General features: G+C 39.9%; 1 protein-coding gene across 1 annotated transcript in view; it reads left to right on the forward strand.

Annotated features, from left to right (window-relative positions):
• The window catches only part of LOC130906332 (zinc finger protein OZF-like), a 91,275-nt gene extending 72,886 nt beyond the window's left edge, over nt 1–18,389 (forward strand). The window contains exon 3 of the mRNA XM_057820564.1: nt 14,947–18,389. Within this exon, the coding sequence (XP_057676547.1) occupies nt 14,947–15,434 (488 nt within the window). The 3' untranslated portion in view covers nt 15,435–18,389. The remainder of the gene's footprint in view (nt 1–14,946) is intronic.
• Nucleotides 18,390–19,315: the final 926 nt, after the last annotated feature.

Consider the following 19,315-nt stretch of genomic DNA (forward strand, 5'->3'; position numbering starts at 1 on the left):
AGTCAGTTGCCACCCAGTTTCCCAAAACCAAGAGAGAGTGGGTCGAGTCATATGATGACCGAAGTGATGCTGTGTCCAGCGATGACGACTGAAGAGATCCTATGAGGCCTGCCAGATGCTGAATTTCTTCCGTCTGCGACATCAGATGACGATGATTTAGGAGAAATAAATGTAGCAAATTTTGATGATATGAAATCATAAACTAGTCATATATACAGTACACATTTTTTAAAAGAAAAATCAAGTTACCTTCATATTTTAATGATAATGCATTATCTTTGTATAGAGAACACTTCATGCTACAGAAAAGAGTAAATACATATTTCCCACTGCCATTATCATTTTTCAATGTTGCGCTAGTCCGTTGCTATCCTAACTTTGTGTTGCTTACTAAAATTATGCTCTTTGATGTGTGCCGTTGTGTGCTTGGTATAACATGTTGTGTCACAATCTGACAACGAAAGCTAATGCTGATTCAACATAAACCTGGTATCATTTATTATTGCGGCCTATTGAATATTTTTTCAGAATGTAATATAATTACAATATATTATATACCAATAGAATACATTAAACAGTCAACAAAATGTGTCAATGTTGTTAACAATTTATGGTTTTATTTTTTTAATGAAATTCATGCCCGTCAGTGCTTCAGCCTCCGCAAGTTTAGCTCTCACGTCTGGGATCTGATGACACAGGCATACTCTTGGAAGGGTAATTACTTGACGGTTTACAGCAACACCTGGAAAATAAAATGGTTTTGTCATTTATTTTGAAATATCAATAACATATCATTCATTTAGCCACATTTGGGCTAGCTTTATCATATTTAGATCGGTAGGAGCTGTCCCATTACCTAAAATCCAGTTTTAGCTGTGTGTAGAGCATTCATTTAGCCACATTTGGGCTAGCTTTATCATATTTAGATCGGTAGGAGCTGTCCCATTACCTAATATCCAGTTTTAGCTATGTGTAGAGCATTCGTTTAGCCACATTTGGGCTCGCTTTATCATATTTAGATCGGTAGGAGCTGTCCCATTACCTAATATCCAGTTTTAGCTATGTGTAGAGCATGGAAAATTATACAACCATGTAATCGCATTCTAATAAAAAAATCACGATGCTGGATTTACCACTCACTCTCCCGTTCGTGAAGTGTCGAGCTGTCAATTGGCGTCATGACGCCATCTGCTGTGTCAAGTAAATCGCCGTCATCTGACGCCTCAGGTTCAAACATGTAGGGATTAATTGTAGTTCATCTTTCCTGGGAGCTTTTGCCATCGGTAGCGTCACGAAAGAGCGATCCTGAATGGTTACCTTTGGTGGAAATATCACTGACATCGTTGTTGCTGCTATGTTAGCTGTGGGTAGTCTTCTGTTGCCTACGTCACACTTCCGGGTTTGCGAAGGGACCATTAACGGAGTGCAAAAAAACTAAAAAAACGCAAATTATCCTTACAATTACGTGTTGATAATGTCATGGTTGTTTTGACGAACTTGTCCCAAGTTTATATTCATAAAATTACACCAAAATCCGGAAAGGTCTTCAGTTCCCCTTTAAGTATTTAGTTTCTTTGATATGGGGTGGGAACTTAAGTTCACTGCCGCGAGTTGACAGGGGCACTATTAAGCGTTACATCGGCTTATTATCTGATGAACACTATTAGAGGACAGACAACTTTTCAGTACCTCTGATTAAGATCAACAAGGAAACATCTCAAGTGCATAGTGCATCGAAGAATTGAAGCTGAATTAATTTCCTCTGGAGTAAGCGGCCAATGAGGTAATTTAGTTTGTGTTATTTGTTAGTTTGCGTTAATTGACTTAGTTTCTGTTACTGTAGTTATGTATTCATATTGTTTTATGTTTCTGTGTGAATATAATTTGACTTCATGTATATATTTATCTGTGCTGTATGAAAATGATCTGACTTAATGTATATATTTGTCTGAACTGACTTTATGTATATTTTTATCTGTATTGTTCAGTTCTCACGGCATTGTCACTGCATTGTCAAGACAATTCAAGGCATTGTCAAGGCAAATCAAGTTCTGTGATTAAAGCCCGTAAAAGAGAAACAGCTTGGTTCGTCATTTCGACTCGAGAGGGAATTACATAATCCTCGTTTTAGCATTCAGAAATCAAGTGGGGAAAATGTCCGTGAGACCAGAGGAACTTTTTTTTTTTTTTTTTTTATTGAACAATATACACACAAAACAAAGCACTCAAGTATTTACATAAAATACAATACTATAGATTGAGCATAACCGAACAACCAATAGCAACGACAACAACAACCACCACAACAAACACAAAAGTAAACACACAAAAAAAAAAACAAAACAAAAAAATCAACTTTTTTCTCCTGAGAGGACTTCCAATTTCCAATAAAGGAGTGCTTGTTGATGAAAATTGGAAAGTCCAATTGGTAATGATTTACAATCAAAGTCACATCTCAACAAAAACTCTATTCCCCCTACCTTTTGAAAAACCATGTTAGGAATGACGCACCAAAATGATTTCTGATTCGTAAGGAAAGATTTCAGCCATTTCATTTTTTTAATTTTTTTTTTTTTTTAAACCTGTCCTGTTCAGCTGTTTGACACAGAGAATGGAAGTCTAAGTGCCAGGGTTGTCTGCACAGTTTTAATGTTTCACATTGAGAGTCTGATATACTCCCATTGTGATCATTCAAAATACCATTTTATTATGACAAAGCAGCGAACAGGAAGGGATTATGGGGGGATGGATTTCAGCCATTTCAATTTTAAGACTCCATTCATGACTTCAAAATCCAATGCGTTTATTCCACCTTCTTCATACCCTTTAACCACGTCATTTTTTCTTATATACTGACACAGATTTCGCCATATGAACTTAAAATGAATAGTATTTATCATTTTTATCATTTTAGTCGAAATCGGTAAGGAAAAGGCAGGATAAATGACTCTTGATAGGCTCTCCATTTTTGTTAATAAAACTCTTCCAAAAATGGAAATATTTCTTTGTAACCACCTTGATAATGTAGATTTACATTTGTCCACAGTTTCACAGATATTCATTCTTTCTGTTAACATTTTGTCTTTGGGGATAACAATCCCCAAGTATTTTAACTTTCTTCTTTATCTCAGTGTTGCACACCGACGGTAACTGACAATCATGCAAAGATAAAATCTCACATTTTCTCAAGTTAAGTTGTAAACCCGAGGCCTTTGAGAAATAATCAATAGTCTGTAGAGCAAGTGGAATTTGATCCGCATTCTTAAGAAATAAAGTTGCATCATCAGCTAATTGACTTATCACAATTTTTTCATCTATTACATTTAGCCCCTCAATTCTACTGGTTTTGATTTAAATAGATAACATTTCAGCCACCATTATAAACAGTAACTGTGAGCTTCCACAACCCTGACGAATTCCTCTCTTGATATCAAACCTAGGGGAAGTACCTTGACCCAAGGCTACTGAACTATTAATCCCCTTATAAAGCATTCCAATAGTATCTATAAACTTTTTCCCAAAACCAAAATGAGTCAAAGTTTTTATAATAAAGGGGTGTTCTACCGAATCAAAGGCTTTATAAAAGTCCAAAAACAACACAAATCCACTACCTTGGACCACCTCACTATAATCAAGTAAATCCCATACAAGTCTGATATTATTATGAATTAAGATCTTTGTTCTCAACACCATCAATAATCAAACTAGAAACAGTTTTTCTGTTGTCTGTTGTTTCCAAATTGCTAAAATAGGAAAAATTCTTTTCTCCTTCCTCAATCCACTTTGCTTTTGATCTAATAAATGCCCCATGAGCTCTGTCAAGATAAAGATCATCCAATTTAGCTCCATTAATTTAATCTTTTCCTCGGATTCCATTGTAATTTATTACAAACAAGACTAATTTCCTTAACCAACTTATTTTCCCAGACCCTTTTCTTCTTGTTAAGTTCTCTGCTAAATTGAATAGAAAACTGTTTTATCTTAAACTTAATGAATTCCCATTTGCAAGCGTTACTTTCCAGTGAATCATCATCAACAATTTCCTTAATCATTTCCCTAATCTTAATGCAATGTTCCTCATTTAGCAAAAATTTGGCATTAAATTTCCAATACCCCTTTTATCGGATTTCCTGGTTTTTGGATTGCAAAGCCAACTCAACAAAACTATGATCTGACAGAGGCGCTTTAGCTATCTCAGAATGAGAAACCTTACTTAAAACATAATCACTCCCTAACCAATAATCAATTCTGGATTTGCACTCTCCATTAGGTTTGAACGAAGAGTAACAATCCCTGGGTTGAGATTCCGCCATATGTCAGTTAAATTGTTATCTGCCATAAAACTGTGAACAATGCAATTTTGTTGACTCTTCTCTAACCTTGGAGGCATCCTATCATCCCACTCATTTGGAGTCATGTTCCAATCTCCTCCCACTAAAACATAGTCAGTAGGGTATAAAACCTTCAAATCAGAAATTATTTCAGATATCTTTTCTAAAAGTTTCTTATTCTGAGAGTCAGTTATATCCATAAATATTTGTCTTGATAAAAAAACAAACTTTCCATTTTTAACACCACAGTTAACCAATGACCTCCTTCATCTGCTCTCTGTGTAACAATTTCTCCTGGAAGTCTATTAAAACAAATGGTTATACCACCTGACCTGTTAGAGCCATGGCTGAACAATTTCTGATCTCCCCATTGGTTTGTCCAAAAAGATGTGTCCTCTTCTTCGACCCTGACTTATCGTTTAAAGCACACATTAAACAAACCTGTAGAACGGCTTTCTTTCACCTACGCAACATTGCCAAAATTAGAAATATTTTATCTAAAAGCGATGCAGAAAAATTAATTCACGCGTTCGTTACATCGAGATTGGATTACTGTAACTCCCTACTTGCAGCTTGTCCTAAAAACTCTCTAAAAGGTCTTCAGCTAGTCCATAACGCAGCAGCAAGACTTTTAACAGGAACCAATAGAAGAGAGCACATCACCCCTGTGCTCCAGGCACTTCACTGGCTTCCAGTCGAGTTTAGAATTAAATTTAAAATACTCCTTCTTACATTTAAGACCATTAATGGGTTGGGGCCATCTTATCTCACCGATGCTCTCGTTCCATACCGCCCCAACAGAACACTCCGATCTCAGAATGCAGGTCTACTGGTAGTTCCCAGGGTTTATAAAAGTACTGTCGGAGCTAGAGCCTTTAGCCACCAAGCCCCTGTTTTATGGAATCAGCTTCCAGCTAGTATTAAAGAAGCCGAGACAGTCTGCACATTTAAGATTAGATTAAAAACGTTCCTATTCGACAAAGCTTATGGTTAGGCTAGTTGAAGTCGGAGTAGACTCATAGTTTAGTTTAAGCTGCACTAGAAGCTATAATGCTGGGGGCAGTACAGCCGCTGAGTTCTATCTCCTTTTCTTACTCTACCTACCACTTGTCTTACTTTATTTCTATTTTCCAATGTTAATATCTAGTTGTCTAGTCTCTTCATCACTAGTCACCCGGTGTCCCCTTTCCCCCCTCCCCTCTGGGGAGGGGCTATTTTTCAGCTGCAGCCTCCTGACTGTCCGGACCCCTGGCTGGATTGACGTCCTCGCTGCTACCCCCGTCTCATCTGACCAGAGGGACCTCTTCTTGCTCCTTTACTCCACTGTATTTTTACGGACTACAATTTCGCTTGCTAATTGCCATTAGCCGTTCTGGGGTTCCTGTCTATCCGTCCTGGGAGTGGATCTCTCCTGACTGTGGTACTCCCCAAGGTTTCTCATTTTTCTCCCAATTGACTCTGGAGTTTTTGGAGTTTTTCCTTGCCGGCATGGAGGGTCTTAAGGATAGGAAATACCCAGGACTTGAACTGTATCTATTCATCTTTGTTGCTTCATTTCTAATTGTGTATCATATTGCCTCTGTAAAGCCCTTTGAGACCTCTGTTGTGACTTGAGGGCTATACAAATTGAATTGAATTGAATTGAATTCTGTAGAATGGGTCTCCTGTAAAAATAAACAGTTGACTTTTCGCCCTTTGCAAAACAAAAATAGTACTTTCCTCTTCACAATGTCCTTAAGTCCCCTCACATTCAATGAACCCAATGTAATCATCACATTTTCCATAAACCGTGAAAACAGATAAACAAAATATAACTACCAAAATTTTTTTTATATATATATGTACATATATATATATATATATATATATATACACAGGGGTGCACATAATTTTTTTGCCCAGGTTCTCAGAGGAGGACCTGGAGATGTGACTTGGTCCTCATTGAGCTTGAGAGCTGACCCGCCTGATGCGATAAATTTATGACAAGCTTTACTTAGAGCCAATTAACTTTAATTCATTATATTAACAATTAATGCTTGATTAACATCAACTGGCACAACAAAATTGCTATTTCTTTGAAGTGAAATGTAAAGAAATAAAAAGCACCAATTCAAAATAAAGGGCATTATGCGGCTCCCACATTAACTCCAAGCCTTTTTAAAAGTGGGATGTCCTCCTCATAAGACCTCATTGAACGTGCATGTTTAGCTTTGTAAAATGCGAGCAAAAACACGTTTGTCAGTGCATGTCGCTGTTCATTACCTTTATTTCGCCCTATTCCGCCACTTGTCCATAGGGCGAGTGGGGTCCTGTTTGACATCGATAGTTTGCTTAATTGCCACATGCTCTGTTTTTTTCATGCTTTTCAAAGTTTGGATGGCTGAAATTCTTTGACCCTACATAAAATGCGCTGCTCTTCTCGGCAACATTGGGATTCTCATGGCACATTTTGTACCGCATTTCCGTGCGAGCATCATTTGCTTCTAGCCATGGTACCTCCTGTAGCCATTTTTCAGCAAAAGTCTTTTTTTTCGGTAGCTCCGGTGACGTCTCTGTCGTCTGTCTGTCTTTTGACGGGGGTGGGGGAACACGGAAGTAATTACTCAGTGTGGCCTGCCTCTTCGACATTTTGAGAAGTTATTTTCTCGTGGCCGCCGCAAATACAGTTGAAATAGAGGGCTAATTTGAATGGTGATCCCTCTGTGGGTGTGTGGTGTAAAGCCGGCGACGCTATGGAGTTGTGACTCCGGTTAGAGAATCGACGGAGGATGTTCAGGATCAATTCCTTTTATTGATGATGAATTGGAGAATGCAATTCACTTTGAGCTGTGTTGTGGTTTCTGAAAATACAGGATAACCATATAAATGTCAGAAAAATAATATAGCCTATAAAAGATACTGTATAAATGTATATCTAAATTAACAGGAAAAACATCAAATATAAATGTAATACACTGCTTTTGTAATGAATAAAATGCTAATTATTAACAATAATGATCATACACATTAAGCAGGAAAGTAAACAACAATATTGATATATGAATTGGCAACAACAAAACTCTTAGCCTTCACAATGTAGCCAAAAGGGCTACCGATTAGCATTAGCGGCTAGCGCTCGGCGGCTAGCTCTCGGCGGCTAGCGGTTAGCTCGTGGCGCCTAACAAATGCAATGGACCCTAAACAGGTAAGTCAACTGCCAAAGTATTTTACACTATACCCACCTCTCTCATTCACACACAACATTCGGATGGCAAACAAGCAGGACGGCAGCTTTAGAACGTACTGCACGCCGTGAAAGGAGGAGAGAAGTAACTTGTGCACACGGCAGTCAAGGGAGGAGAGAAAGTAACTCGTGCGCTTCAATGAGGGAGGAGAGAAAGTGAATCATGCGCGCTTCGCTTTCTTAAAGGGCCAGCGCAGCAACAATTAAACGGAAGCACACACACTCACAATGGGGCTTTCCTACCTTTATTCCGCCACTTGTCCATAGGGCGAGTGTGGTCCTGTCTGACATCGATAGTTTGCTTAATTGCCACATGCTCTGTTTTTTTCGTGCTTTTCAAAGTTTGGATGGCTGAAATTCTTTGACCCTACATAAAATGCGCTGCTCTTATCGGCGACATTGGGATTCTCACGGCACATTTTGTACCGCATTTCCGTGCGAGCATCATTTGCTTCTAGCCATGGTACCTCCTGTAGCCACTTTTCAGCAAAAGTCCTTTTTTTCGGTAGCTCCGGTGACGTCTCTGTCGCCTGTCTGTCTTTTGACGGGGGTGGGGGAACACGGAAGTAATTACTCAGTGTGGCCTGCCTCTTCGACATTTTGAGAAGTTATTTTCTCGTGTCCGCCGCAAATACAGTGGTCAGCCATCGGTACGCAAAAGCGTATGGAAGCCGCTGTATATATATATATACTCAGGGGTGCACATAAGTGGTCCGCATGCGCGCATGCGTACTGGACGTAGACAAACGCGCTGGCCCTCAACGGCTTCCATACGCTTTTGCGTACCGATGGCTGACCACTGTATTTGCGGCGGACACGAGAAAATAACTTCTCAAAATGTCGAAGAGGCAGGCCACACTGAGTAATTACTTCCGTGTTCCCCCACCCCCGTCAAAAGACAGACAGGCGACAGAGACGTCACCGGAGCTACCGGTCCACTTATGTGCACCCCTGTATATATATATATATACTCAGGGGTGCACATAAGTGGTCCGCATGCGCGCATGCGTACTGGACGTAGACAAACGCGCTGGCCCTCAACGGCTTCCATACGCTTTTGCGTACCGATGGCTGACCACTGTATTTGCGGCAGACACGAGAAAATAACTTCTCAAAATGTCGAAGAGGCAGGCCACACTGAGTAATTACTTCCGTGTTCCCCCACCCCCGTCAAAAGACAGACAGGCGACAGAGACGTCACCGGAGCTACCGAAAAAAAGGACTTTTGCTGAAAAGTGGCTACAGGAGGTACCATGGCTAGAAGCAAATGATGCTCGCACGGAAATGCGGTACAAAATGTGCCGTGAGAATCCCAATGTCGCCGATAAGAGCAGCGCATTTTATGTAGGGTCAAAGAATTTCAGCCATCCAAACTTTGAAAAGCACGAAAAAAACAGAGCATGTGGCAATTAAGCAAACTATCGATGTCAGACAGGACCACACTCGCCCTATGGACAAGTGGCGGAATAAAGGTACTGAACAGTGACATGCACTGACAAACGTGTTTTTGCTCGCATTTTACAAAGCTAAACATGCACGTTAAATGAGGTCTTATGAGGAGGACATCCCACTTTTAAAAAGGCTTGGAGTTAATGTGGGAGCCGCATAATGCCCTTTATTTTGAATTGGTGCTTTTTATTTCTTTACATTTCACTTCAAAGTAATGGCAATTTTGTTGTGCCAGTTGATGTTAATGAAGCATTAATTGTTAATATAATTAATTAAAGTTAATTGGCTCTAAGTAAAGCTTGTCATAAATTTATCGCAACAGGCGGGTCGGCTCTCAAGCTCAATGAGGACCAAGTCACATCTCCAGGTCCTCCTCTGAGAACCTGGGCAAAAAAATTATATGCACCCCTGTATATACTATATATATATATATATATATATATATATATATATGAACAAACTTTAACTCTCCTGTGTGTCGCCTCCTTAAATAATGCTTGTAACTCAATTAGTATTTACGGTCCCTTCTCAAAAGTTTCCACAGTATCCTTGAAATGCCATTTTGTCCCTATTTTCTTCATTTCTCTTCAATCCGCCGACCATCGATGAATCCGTGTGGTCCCCGGAAGAGGGCCACTTTTCCCGCTCTCCTCGCATGTTCAATTTGCGGCCAGAGACGTCTTCTTTCCTCCCAATCTTCTCGCGGTAAGAGTTCAGCAAACCGAATCTTCTTTGCCTTATACACCTGCGAATTCTTGGTCCGACGCCAGATTTCCTCCTTCACCCATCTTTTGGCAAACAGCACAGTAACATGTCTGATATTGTTTTCCATACTTTTTCCCACTCTGTGGACAATGTCCACCACATCTTCCATCTTCGTCTCCAAGTCTGGAGCAATTTCCTGGAGGAGTCCAACAACTTGGCCTCGGATAACTTCACCTTCTTTTTCCTCCAGGCCTTTTATGCGGAGAGACCATCTCATCTTGTAACGGTCATGTTCTCTCACTCTGTCCATCAGCTCACTATTGTTTCTTTCAAGCAGAGCATTTTTTTCTTCCAGTTCCTTAACTTTCTTCTTGCAGTCTTTCATCTCCTCAGCATTGAACTCGACTGCCTTTGCTAAGCCCGCCAACATCACGCTATTTTGCCTTATTTGGTCTCTCAAGTCCGCCAGCTACACATCAACTGATTCAAATAGTCTTTCAAGTTTCTGTATAGCCTCCAGAATAGCATTATTAGAAACTTCATTTTGCCCCTGACCAGACTTTTTGCCTTTTTCTCAGCAGCATTCTTCACTGGCGTCGTGGGAACCGAGAAGTTTCCGCGGTTCGGTTTATTTATCGTCGAGGTGTCCATGGCGTAGTCATGCTCCGCCACTCCGCCAGTCTCCTTACGAGCGATGTTTGGCGAGGATTTCGAGCTTTTGGCTTCCATTAAAGATTTGGCTGGCTTAATAACACTCTTATCTTGCATTCCGAACTTTCAAAGTGGATTGTAACAAGTTTCAGTTGAACTTTGGGACTACACTGCAAGAGCTACATCAAAACACAGCCTCTCAATCCGCCATCTTGCCGGAACTCTCAGACCAGAGGAACTTTGTGGAGTGAAAGAGGAGCACCCACGTCACCGACACTCGACTGAGTGGAAATTAATGCACGCTAAGGTTGTTCTTCACAGACTAAAAGGTTGGTTCACTTTCGATGATAAGTATATTGTACATGACGGATCGCGGTGATGAGAATTCATTTTTATTGTTAACAGTAGTGCTGTTAAGGGATTTCAATTTTTATTCGCAGTTAATGTGATGTCAAGCACTTTGACTTTTGCGCTGAATTGGAAGAACACAAAGTACGAATAAACAATGTCAAGGATGAAATTTCTCCAACAGAAATCTACTTTTGGACACAAGTTTGAAAATAAAGAAATAAGATTTATTTGTTTTACAGATCTGAATGTCAGCCAAGCCCATTATCCTGAGCATCCGGAGTCTGCATGCATCAAGGACGAGGATGAAAAGACCATACACATTAAAGGTCATCCCGAGCATTGCTTTTTCCTCATTAGTACTAGCAGTAATGTATATATGGCAAAAAACACTCAGGTGACTTGAAGTGCCGCTCTGAGACCCCCAATTTGGCCAAATTTCAAAATTGTCCGATATGACTGTGTGATACATCATTGGAAAGTTTAAAATTTATTTTTTCTCGGGGAACAAACATTTTGAATTTTTTTTTAAACAACGAAACAATCTGGAAGTGAGAGCACGCGAGAGCAGAATTATGAACATTTGAACAATTACAATAGTAAAAATACAAATAGTACAAAATAAAGACAAGGGAGCACATACCAGACAGAAAAAATAAAAATGAATACAGCGACCTCTCTGGCTGAAGCCCTCATGGAAGGAAAAAGGAAAAAGAATGTGGCCGGTGTTCTGTCAAAATTTGCTCCCTTATAAAATTTTGCTCCCAAAGCTTTTGTGGCACTGAAAAACCCCTCTTTTACATTCAATTGGACTCTCAATGTTATCCAAAGTGCTAACTAAACTAGATACATCATAAACATACATGTGCAATACGAAAATGGTGTAAATTAATACTTAACGACGCGGCAAAGTTGTTAACAGTGAGAGCGCGGCGTGCAGTTACTGTGTGCAGCTAACATGGTAGGATGTGTCTGAGAACTTTTGTACATGTCTTTACATGATCAAACTTAAGTAAATATTCCTTTCTTTAAAGAAAGTTTGTAGTGTTTACTTTGGAATTGCCGCATTCGCGGCCATTTTTAACGTTACGCGCATGCGCAAAACCCGCAAGGTAGCAATTTTTGATGGGTTGCAAATTTTGTCAGAACACCGGACCATGAGTTTTAACTCCAGCTTCGTCGGCTTAAATGTCTTAAAAAAGAGCATTACACTCGCTGTCCCCAAGTTCTATGAAACACTAATACTCTCTGAACAAGCTATGCTACATTGAAAAGCGAGCTTAACTTTCTTATTTAGCGTTTTTTTTTTTTGTACATAGCACAACATGCAAACAAAAGAGCAACTTCACATCGTACCTGCCTCTCTGCAGTCTCGTTAACAACTGAAGAGGGCGCGAACACAGGAGGAAGTGACATCACGACGAAGTCAAAGGTCATGTAGGATATATTAAATGAAAATAAATAATAGTACTCCCTATAACAATTCTCATAAATGTTAAGAAGCTAATTACTATTTCTTGAAAAATGCAATTTAGAAAAAAAATGAACTTTGGTGAAAATTACTTTTAACCATTTTTACACATCGGTTACACTACCCAACCCTGGTATTAGGGTAACAAGGGTAGGTCGATATCACAATTTAGGTACCGTTATTTTTGGACTACAAGCCGCTACTTTTATTTCCTCATTTTGAATCCTGCGACTTATTTGTTGATTTATTAGGTTAATAGGAAATACTTTATTTGACCATGACGTCATAAGACTGCCTTAAGACTGTCATAATTATGACATGACACTATCATGGGCATTAATGAGTGCATATGACAGATGTCATTAAGTGTTATCCGGCAAATTATGTCACTAACTCCATTTATGTACAGCTCGGATCTTTTACATCCATTCAAAAGTGAGATTAGCCGGATGACACAAAAGGCTATCTCTGATAAGCATTGAATAACATTTATAGCAGTGTCATGTCATACTTATGATGGTCTTATGACAGTCTTATGGCACCACTGTCAAAAAAAGTCTCACTAAATACCATAACTAGCAATTCATGAAACAACTGGAACAGTAACAGAAGAAATAATTAGCACAAACATGAATTTGATTGTTATTTCCATCTGTAGCCCTGCAATGCATGCTAGGATGGAGGACAAAAATCTTGACTGCAGGTGACAGCAGAGGTTGATTGTCTCCTCCAAGGGAGCAGTGGTGGCCACATTAGGCCTCTTGAAGAAATGAAGCTTTGCAGCCAATTGGTTCAAAGCTTCATGGCGCTTCATTTGGTCTTATGACAATCTTATGATACCGCTGTCACATGAAGTGTTACCGGTTAATATATTTTTGTGTAAATATCCCATAATACAGTGAGAACAACTGGGGTTTATAGACCCTACCCACCGACGTCACAAAATCACGTGATCGCTGTATTGTTCTGCCCCCTTGTCCGTCATTTTGTGTCTGTATTATCAATGGTCTCAATTGATCGAGGAATTTATAATGCATTTCATGGAAGACCCGGTGCTTTCGGATGCCGTAAACTCACTTGATGCGTTGCATAAAAGGCGTTATGTGGAAAAGCTTCAGTTTATCCATTCGCCAGATCCATATTTGATGCCTAAATCGATGTTTTTCGACCCGCTGTCTCCGCCGTATTTGCCTGACATCTGCTAGCTACCCTGATATGTACAACTATCTCGTCCACACAAAATCAGCCTATTCTCACGAAAGTTTGAAAAACTTTAAGAGCTTGGAGGCTTATAAATACTTCGTTGCTGGTTGGGTGAAACAGGTCCTCGTCCACGAAAATTCGGCAGGAATCTATCTTGTGCTTGGAAAGGTGAGTTACGAAATTTTCAATTCAAAATCTTTTGTTCTTGCTAACATCCACTGTCAAGTCTAATGTATTTCATGTCATTTGTCAATGGAGCTAGGGCTTTTAATGTTTATATGGTTTAGCGATAGCACTCTCACTACATACATACGTGTATGTTGTCGGCGATTAGCCTAGCAATGATCTTAATTGTGGTTGTCAGCCCAAAACCCTCTAATTATATATTAAATGCATCTTACCAGATATAAAATGACTACTACATAATCTGTGGTAATCGTTTGGAGCCCAGTTTTCTCGTCGAATTGCAGCAGCCCATCTCGCTCTCCTCTCCGGGTCTCTCGGAATCCGGTAGAACTTCAAGTCTCTCCGTCTATCTTCTCCATTATTGCAACCGACCGCCACACACGCCTTCACCATTTTGATTATTAATGTTAACGAGCAGAAAAACACGCCGTAAATAGGAGGAATGTACGTAGCCGTAACAGGTAAACACGATGTGTTGACGGACAATTGGGCGGCACCAATCAGGAGGCCGGAGTTGTGACGTCACGTGGGTAGGGTCCATAGTCCTGTGTGGCTTATTTATGAACAAATGCATTTTTTGTGTCAAATTTTCGTGGGTAGCGGCTTATAGTCAGGTGCGACTTATAGTCCAAAAATTACGGTCATTGGGTTATTAGTCTAATCATTTTATTTAGTCAGAGTCAAATTCTTATATTCAACCAATAAATATTGGACAAACACATTAATGAATTAATTAGTGATTCATTGCTCCAAACTGACAGGTTAGCTCTGCGCACAACACTGCAGTCAGCCAGCTTTGTTGTTTTGGCGCATGCGCCCTTAGAGGATCACTTAGTTTTCCCCAGGACCTACGTGAGATTTCAACCCTTTTGATTCGTGGCCGTGAACTTGAATTCGTCCACGGACAAGATTGCTAGTCGTCAAAAAGAGAGTTGTATTCACGCACCCGCCAAAAAAATCCTACGTCAGAACTTGGTAGGTACAGATAGAAATCCCAAAATTCGAACACGATGCATAAATATGAGGACATTTTTTATATGCGAAAACGAATATCTTTTTGCTTCAATAATGTTTTCAATACGCTGTGTTTTAATGACGTCATCACAAGAGGACTATGGTTCTTCACACAATTTGTCTTTAGAACATTTTAACCGAAATTGCATTTTTAGCTATTTTTGGCCGATAGTTTTCATCGCCGAATTTTCAGACACATCTGTACGCGAAACAAAGTCTCTCGCACAGCAAAATAAAACCACGTGGTTTTTTTTACCCTCTGTTTTTTTGATGAATACTTTTGAAAACCGCAACATGCACTGAATCCACGACGCGGTGGTAGTCCATAAAATACAGTATATCAATGGTTTTCTTGTGTCTTGCAGGTTTCAGAAAATATCTTAGTGCTGAGCGCCAAGAGCCAGAATCTCCTGGTGTTAAAGAGGATGTTGAGCTCCCCCAAATCAAAGAGGAGGAGGAGCCAGAGCCTTGTCAACAGAAGCAACTTTCAATCAAAAAGGAGGAGGAAGAGCTGCCATACGTTAAAGAGGAGGAGGAGCATATCACCAGGACGACTGGTGAGCCCTTGAAGAGTGAAGATGTTCCGAGTGAGGCCGGCAGTGGGGCGGAGCCTCCAAGGGGCAGCAGCTCAACAGAAGGATTGCAAGCAGACATTTTCATCGCGACATCAGACACAAATGGCACCACGTCACACTCACCTTACAATGATGATGGTCATAAGAAATCTCACAGTGATGACAAACTCTGCAAATGCTCTCAGTGTGGAAAAACCTTTGCTACTAAGCAAAATTGTAGTAGGCATATGAGGATCCACACTGGTGAAAAGCCTTTTGTCTGCTCAGTTTGTGGTTAAAAATGTGCTCAAAAACGAACCTTAAAACAACACGAAAGAACCCACACTGGCGAAAAAGCTTTTTCCTGCTCAGTTTGTGGTCAAGGATTCTATCATAAGCAACATTTAAAAAGACACAAAAGAATCCTCACTGGTGAAAAACCTTTTTCCTGCTCAGTTTGTGGTAAAGGATTCAGTCATAAGAGTGTCTTAGAAGTACACACAAGAACCCACACTGGCGAAAAACCTTTTTCCTGCTCAGTTTGTGGTAAAAAATTCACTCGAAAGGAAAGCTTGAAAATACACACAACCACCCACACTGGCGAAAAACCTTTTTTCTGCTCAGTTTGTGGTCAAAGATTCGCTGGGAAGCAACTTTTAAAACAACACACAGGAACGTACACTGGCAAAAAAACGTTTTACTGTTTAGTTTGTGGTCAAAGATTCGCTCAGAAGAAACACTTAAATCAACACACAAGAACCCACACTGCTGAAAAACCTTTTTCCTGCTCAGTTTGTGGAAAAACATTAACTCAGATGAGCACATTAAACAACCACATAAGAACACACACTGCTGAAAAACCTTTTTCCTGCTCAATTTGCGGTCAAAGATTGAGTCAAAAGAGCTCTTTAAAACGACACACAAGAACCCACACTGGCGAAAAACCTTTTACCTGCTCAGTTTGTGGTCAAAAATTTACTCACGAGCAAACTTTACAAAGTCACGAAAAAACCCACACTGGTGAAAAACCTTTTTCCTGCTCAGTTTGTGATGAAAAATTCGCTCTAAAGCGAACTCTAATTGAACACTTTAGAACCCACACTGGCGAAAAACCTTTTTCCTGCTCAGTTTGCGGTCAAATATTCAGTCGAAAGATCTCTACAACAACACACAAGAACCCACACAGGTGAAAACCCTTTTTCCTGCTCAGTTTCTGGTCAAAAATTAGCTCGGAAGCAACACTTAGAATGACACAAAAGAAACCACACTGGTGAAAAACCTTTTTCCTGCTCAGTTTGTGGTCAAAGATTCGCTCGGAAGGATCAGATGAAGAGACACGTGTGTGTTGGTGTGAGAAGCAGTGGCCAATGACTGTTTTGCCTGGCATCCATTCTGGCTTCATCAGATTTTGTACACAGGTCAGGTTAGGGTTCGGAGTTACGTTCGTATTCGTGGTATTTTTGTGATAGCATTTTTGTTTGGACTTTGCCATTTTGTTGTTTACCTTTTCTGGCCAATGAAGACTTTCCCTTGTTTCTCTCGACGACTCGGTTCGTCCCTCTTTTTGTCTGTATTTTTCCTCACGTGTTCTGGCGTGCTCCCTGGAGTACTGACAAATGGGGAGCCCTGTCAAATTGATAGCCAAAGCCAGAGCCATATAGACCCTACTCACCTACGTCACAAAATGACGTGTCGCTGTATCCGGCCGCCATATTGTCCGTATTTTTTAGACCTATTCTCATTGTTTTCAATTAGTCGTGCAAGTTATAGAGCAATTCATGGAAGCCCCGGTGTTATCTGACACCGTAAACTCATTGGATGCGTTGCATAAAAGGCGTTATGTGGAAAAGCTTCAGTTTATCCATTCGCCAGATCCATATTTGATGCCTAAATCGATGTTTTTCGACCCGCTGTCTTCGCCGTCTTTGCCTGACCCTGATATTTACAACTATCTTGTCCACACAAAATCAGCCTATTCTCACGAAAGTTTGAAAAACTTTAAGAGCTTGGAGGCTTATAAATGCTATGTTGCTGGTTGGGTGAAACAGGTCCTCGTACACGAAAATTCAGCAGGAAACTTGTGCTCGGGAAGGTGAGTTACGAAATTTTCAATTCAAAATCTTTTGTTCTTGCTAACATCCACTGTCAAGTCTAATGTATTTCATGTCATTTGTCAATGGAGCTAGGGCTTTTAATGTTTATTTGGTTTAGCGATAGCACTCTCACTACGTACATACATAATATGTAATAAATATGAAGTGCGATAGCACTACTCCAGATTGTCCCTAGTTGAATTTATTTTTTGGCTTTTGACCTCAATAGTGAAATTGTAAATTAGAGCTGAAACGAGTACTCAAGCAACTCGAGTAACTTGAGTTTAAAAACTGATCCGAGTAATTTTATTCACCTCGAGTAATCGTTTATTTTGACAGCTCTAAGCATCACGTTTTGCTCGGACTACTTTTAATGCGGGACAACGCGCTGTCACGTGCGGAGAGGAAGAAGGGGAAAAAAAAAAAACTTACTGCAGCTGACAGCCGCCACAAACGACGCCGACGTTGCCAAATACTAGCCCGCACGATGCTACGTTGGTAACAGCTAGCGTCTGATGCGTCTCATAAAGATCACATGCATGTTGAACTAGATGCGCAATGACAGACTCGGCCGTGTCTGGGCAGTGTTATTAAACAGCCGCCATCTTAAAGCACTACAGCGCTAAGCGCTAATAAAGAGCGCTAAGCGCTAATAAATAAGATTAACGTTACTGTCGCTACTAGCTCACGTAAAGTTAGCCCTGCGGAGGACTAGGTTTCAATTAATTATGACCACTGTCGTTGCGTGGCTAACGCGTCTTACATACAGGCTTTAAGATAACATAGCATTGTGGAGTGATGAGGGTGTAAAATAAAAACTTAATCATGCTAACTATCAATTTTAGCTCAGGAGTCATTGCTGGAAAAAGCACCAAGTAGCACTGGCCCCTAATGTGCTCCAGTACAGCCTGTATCATACATTTATTTTGAACACTGCAAAAACTCAAAATCCTATCAGGACTTACAGTTTAGACTAACTTAAAACTTAACTAGAACTTAAAAATGGCTTGACACAAAGAGAAATTCAATTGAAACACGTGGGAAAAAATCCTAACTTTTAAGTGATGTGTGTTATCAAGCGTAACGGCATTTTTAGGTAATATATATATATATATATTTAAAAAAAAAAAAAAAAAAAAAACTAAAAGTTTTTTGAGTGAAAGCAGTGAATTAGTCTTTTTTTTTTTTATTCTAGCTACAATATACATCGAAAATAAAGACATTGATTGACTGAAAATGGTTCAAGATTAGATGAAATGTCTCGTTTTCTCATGTATATTTATAATTGCTCTTCACCTAAAAATATGTTTTATCCGATTACTCGATAGAATTTTCAGTCGATTACTCGATTACTAAAATATTCGATAGCTGCAGCCCTATTGTAAATTAATTGTATGACAACTGTCTTATTATCCCCTTACAAATATATATTTTCAGGTAGTTCATTCATAACGTCTGAGTGTATGTTGTCGGCGATTAGCCTAGCAATGATCTTAATTATGGTTGTCAGCCCAAAACCCTCTAAATATATATTAGATGCATCTTACCAGATATAAAATGACTACTACATAATCTGTGGTAGTCGTTTGGAGCCCAGTTTTCTCGTCGAATTGCAGCAGTCAATCTCGCTCTCCTCTCCGGGTCTCTCGGAATACGGTAAAACTTCAAGTCTCTCCGTCTATCTTCTCTGTTTTTGCAACCGACCGCCACAGACGACTTCAACATTTTGATTATTAAAGTTAACGAGCAGAAAAACACGCCATAATAGGCGGAATTTACGAAGCGCTAATGCATTAACATGACGAATATACGGACAACATGGCGCGGGGGCGTGGCTTTGACGTCACGTGAGTAGGGTCTATAAAGAGAGTCGCGACACTCTGTTCTCGCCGCGGGTGGTCACGTGGTTCATGTAGGGCGTGAATAGTTCCAAACACAAGCAGCGCTGTCGTGGTTTGCAATGGAACTGACAGCGGTAATTGCGACATTTATGGAAAAATGGACCAAATCACGTATCTAAGTACTTATTTGATTATGTCATTGCATTATGACATATATCTAAGGGCTAGTTTTACATTTGGAGTGGT

The sequence above is a fragment of the Corythoichthys intestinalis genome, chromosome 18, assembly GCF_030265065.1.
Source record: "Corythoichthys intestinalis isolate RoL2023-P3 chromosome 18, ASM3026506v1, whole genome shotgun sequence".
Taxonomy (NCBI): Eukaryota; Metazoa; Chordata; class Actinopteri; order Syngnathiformes; family Syngnathidae; genus Corythoichthys; species Corythoichthys intestinalis.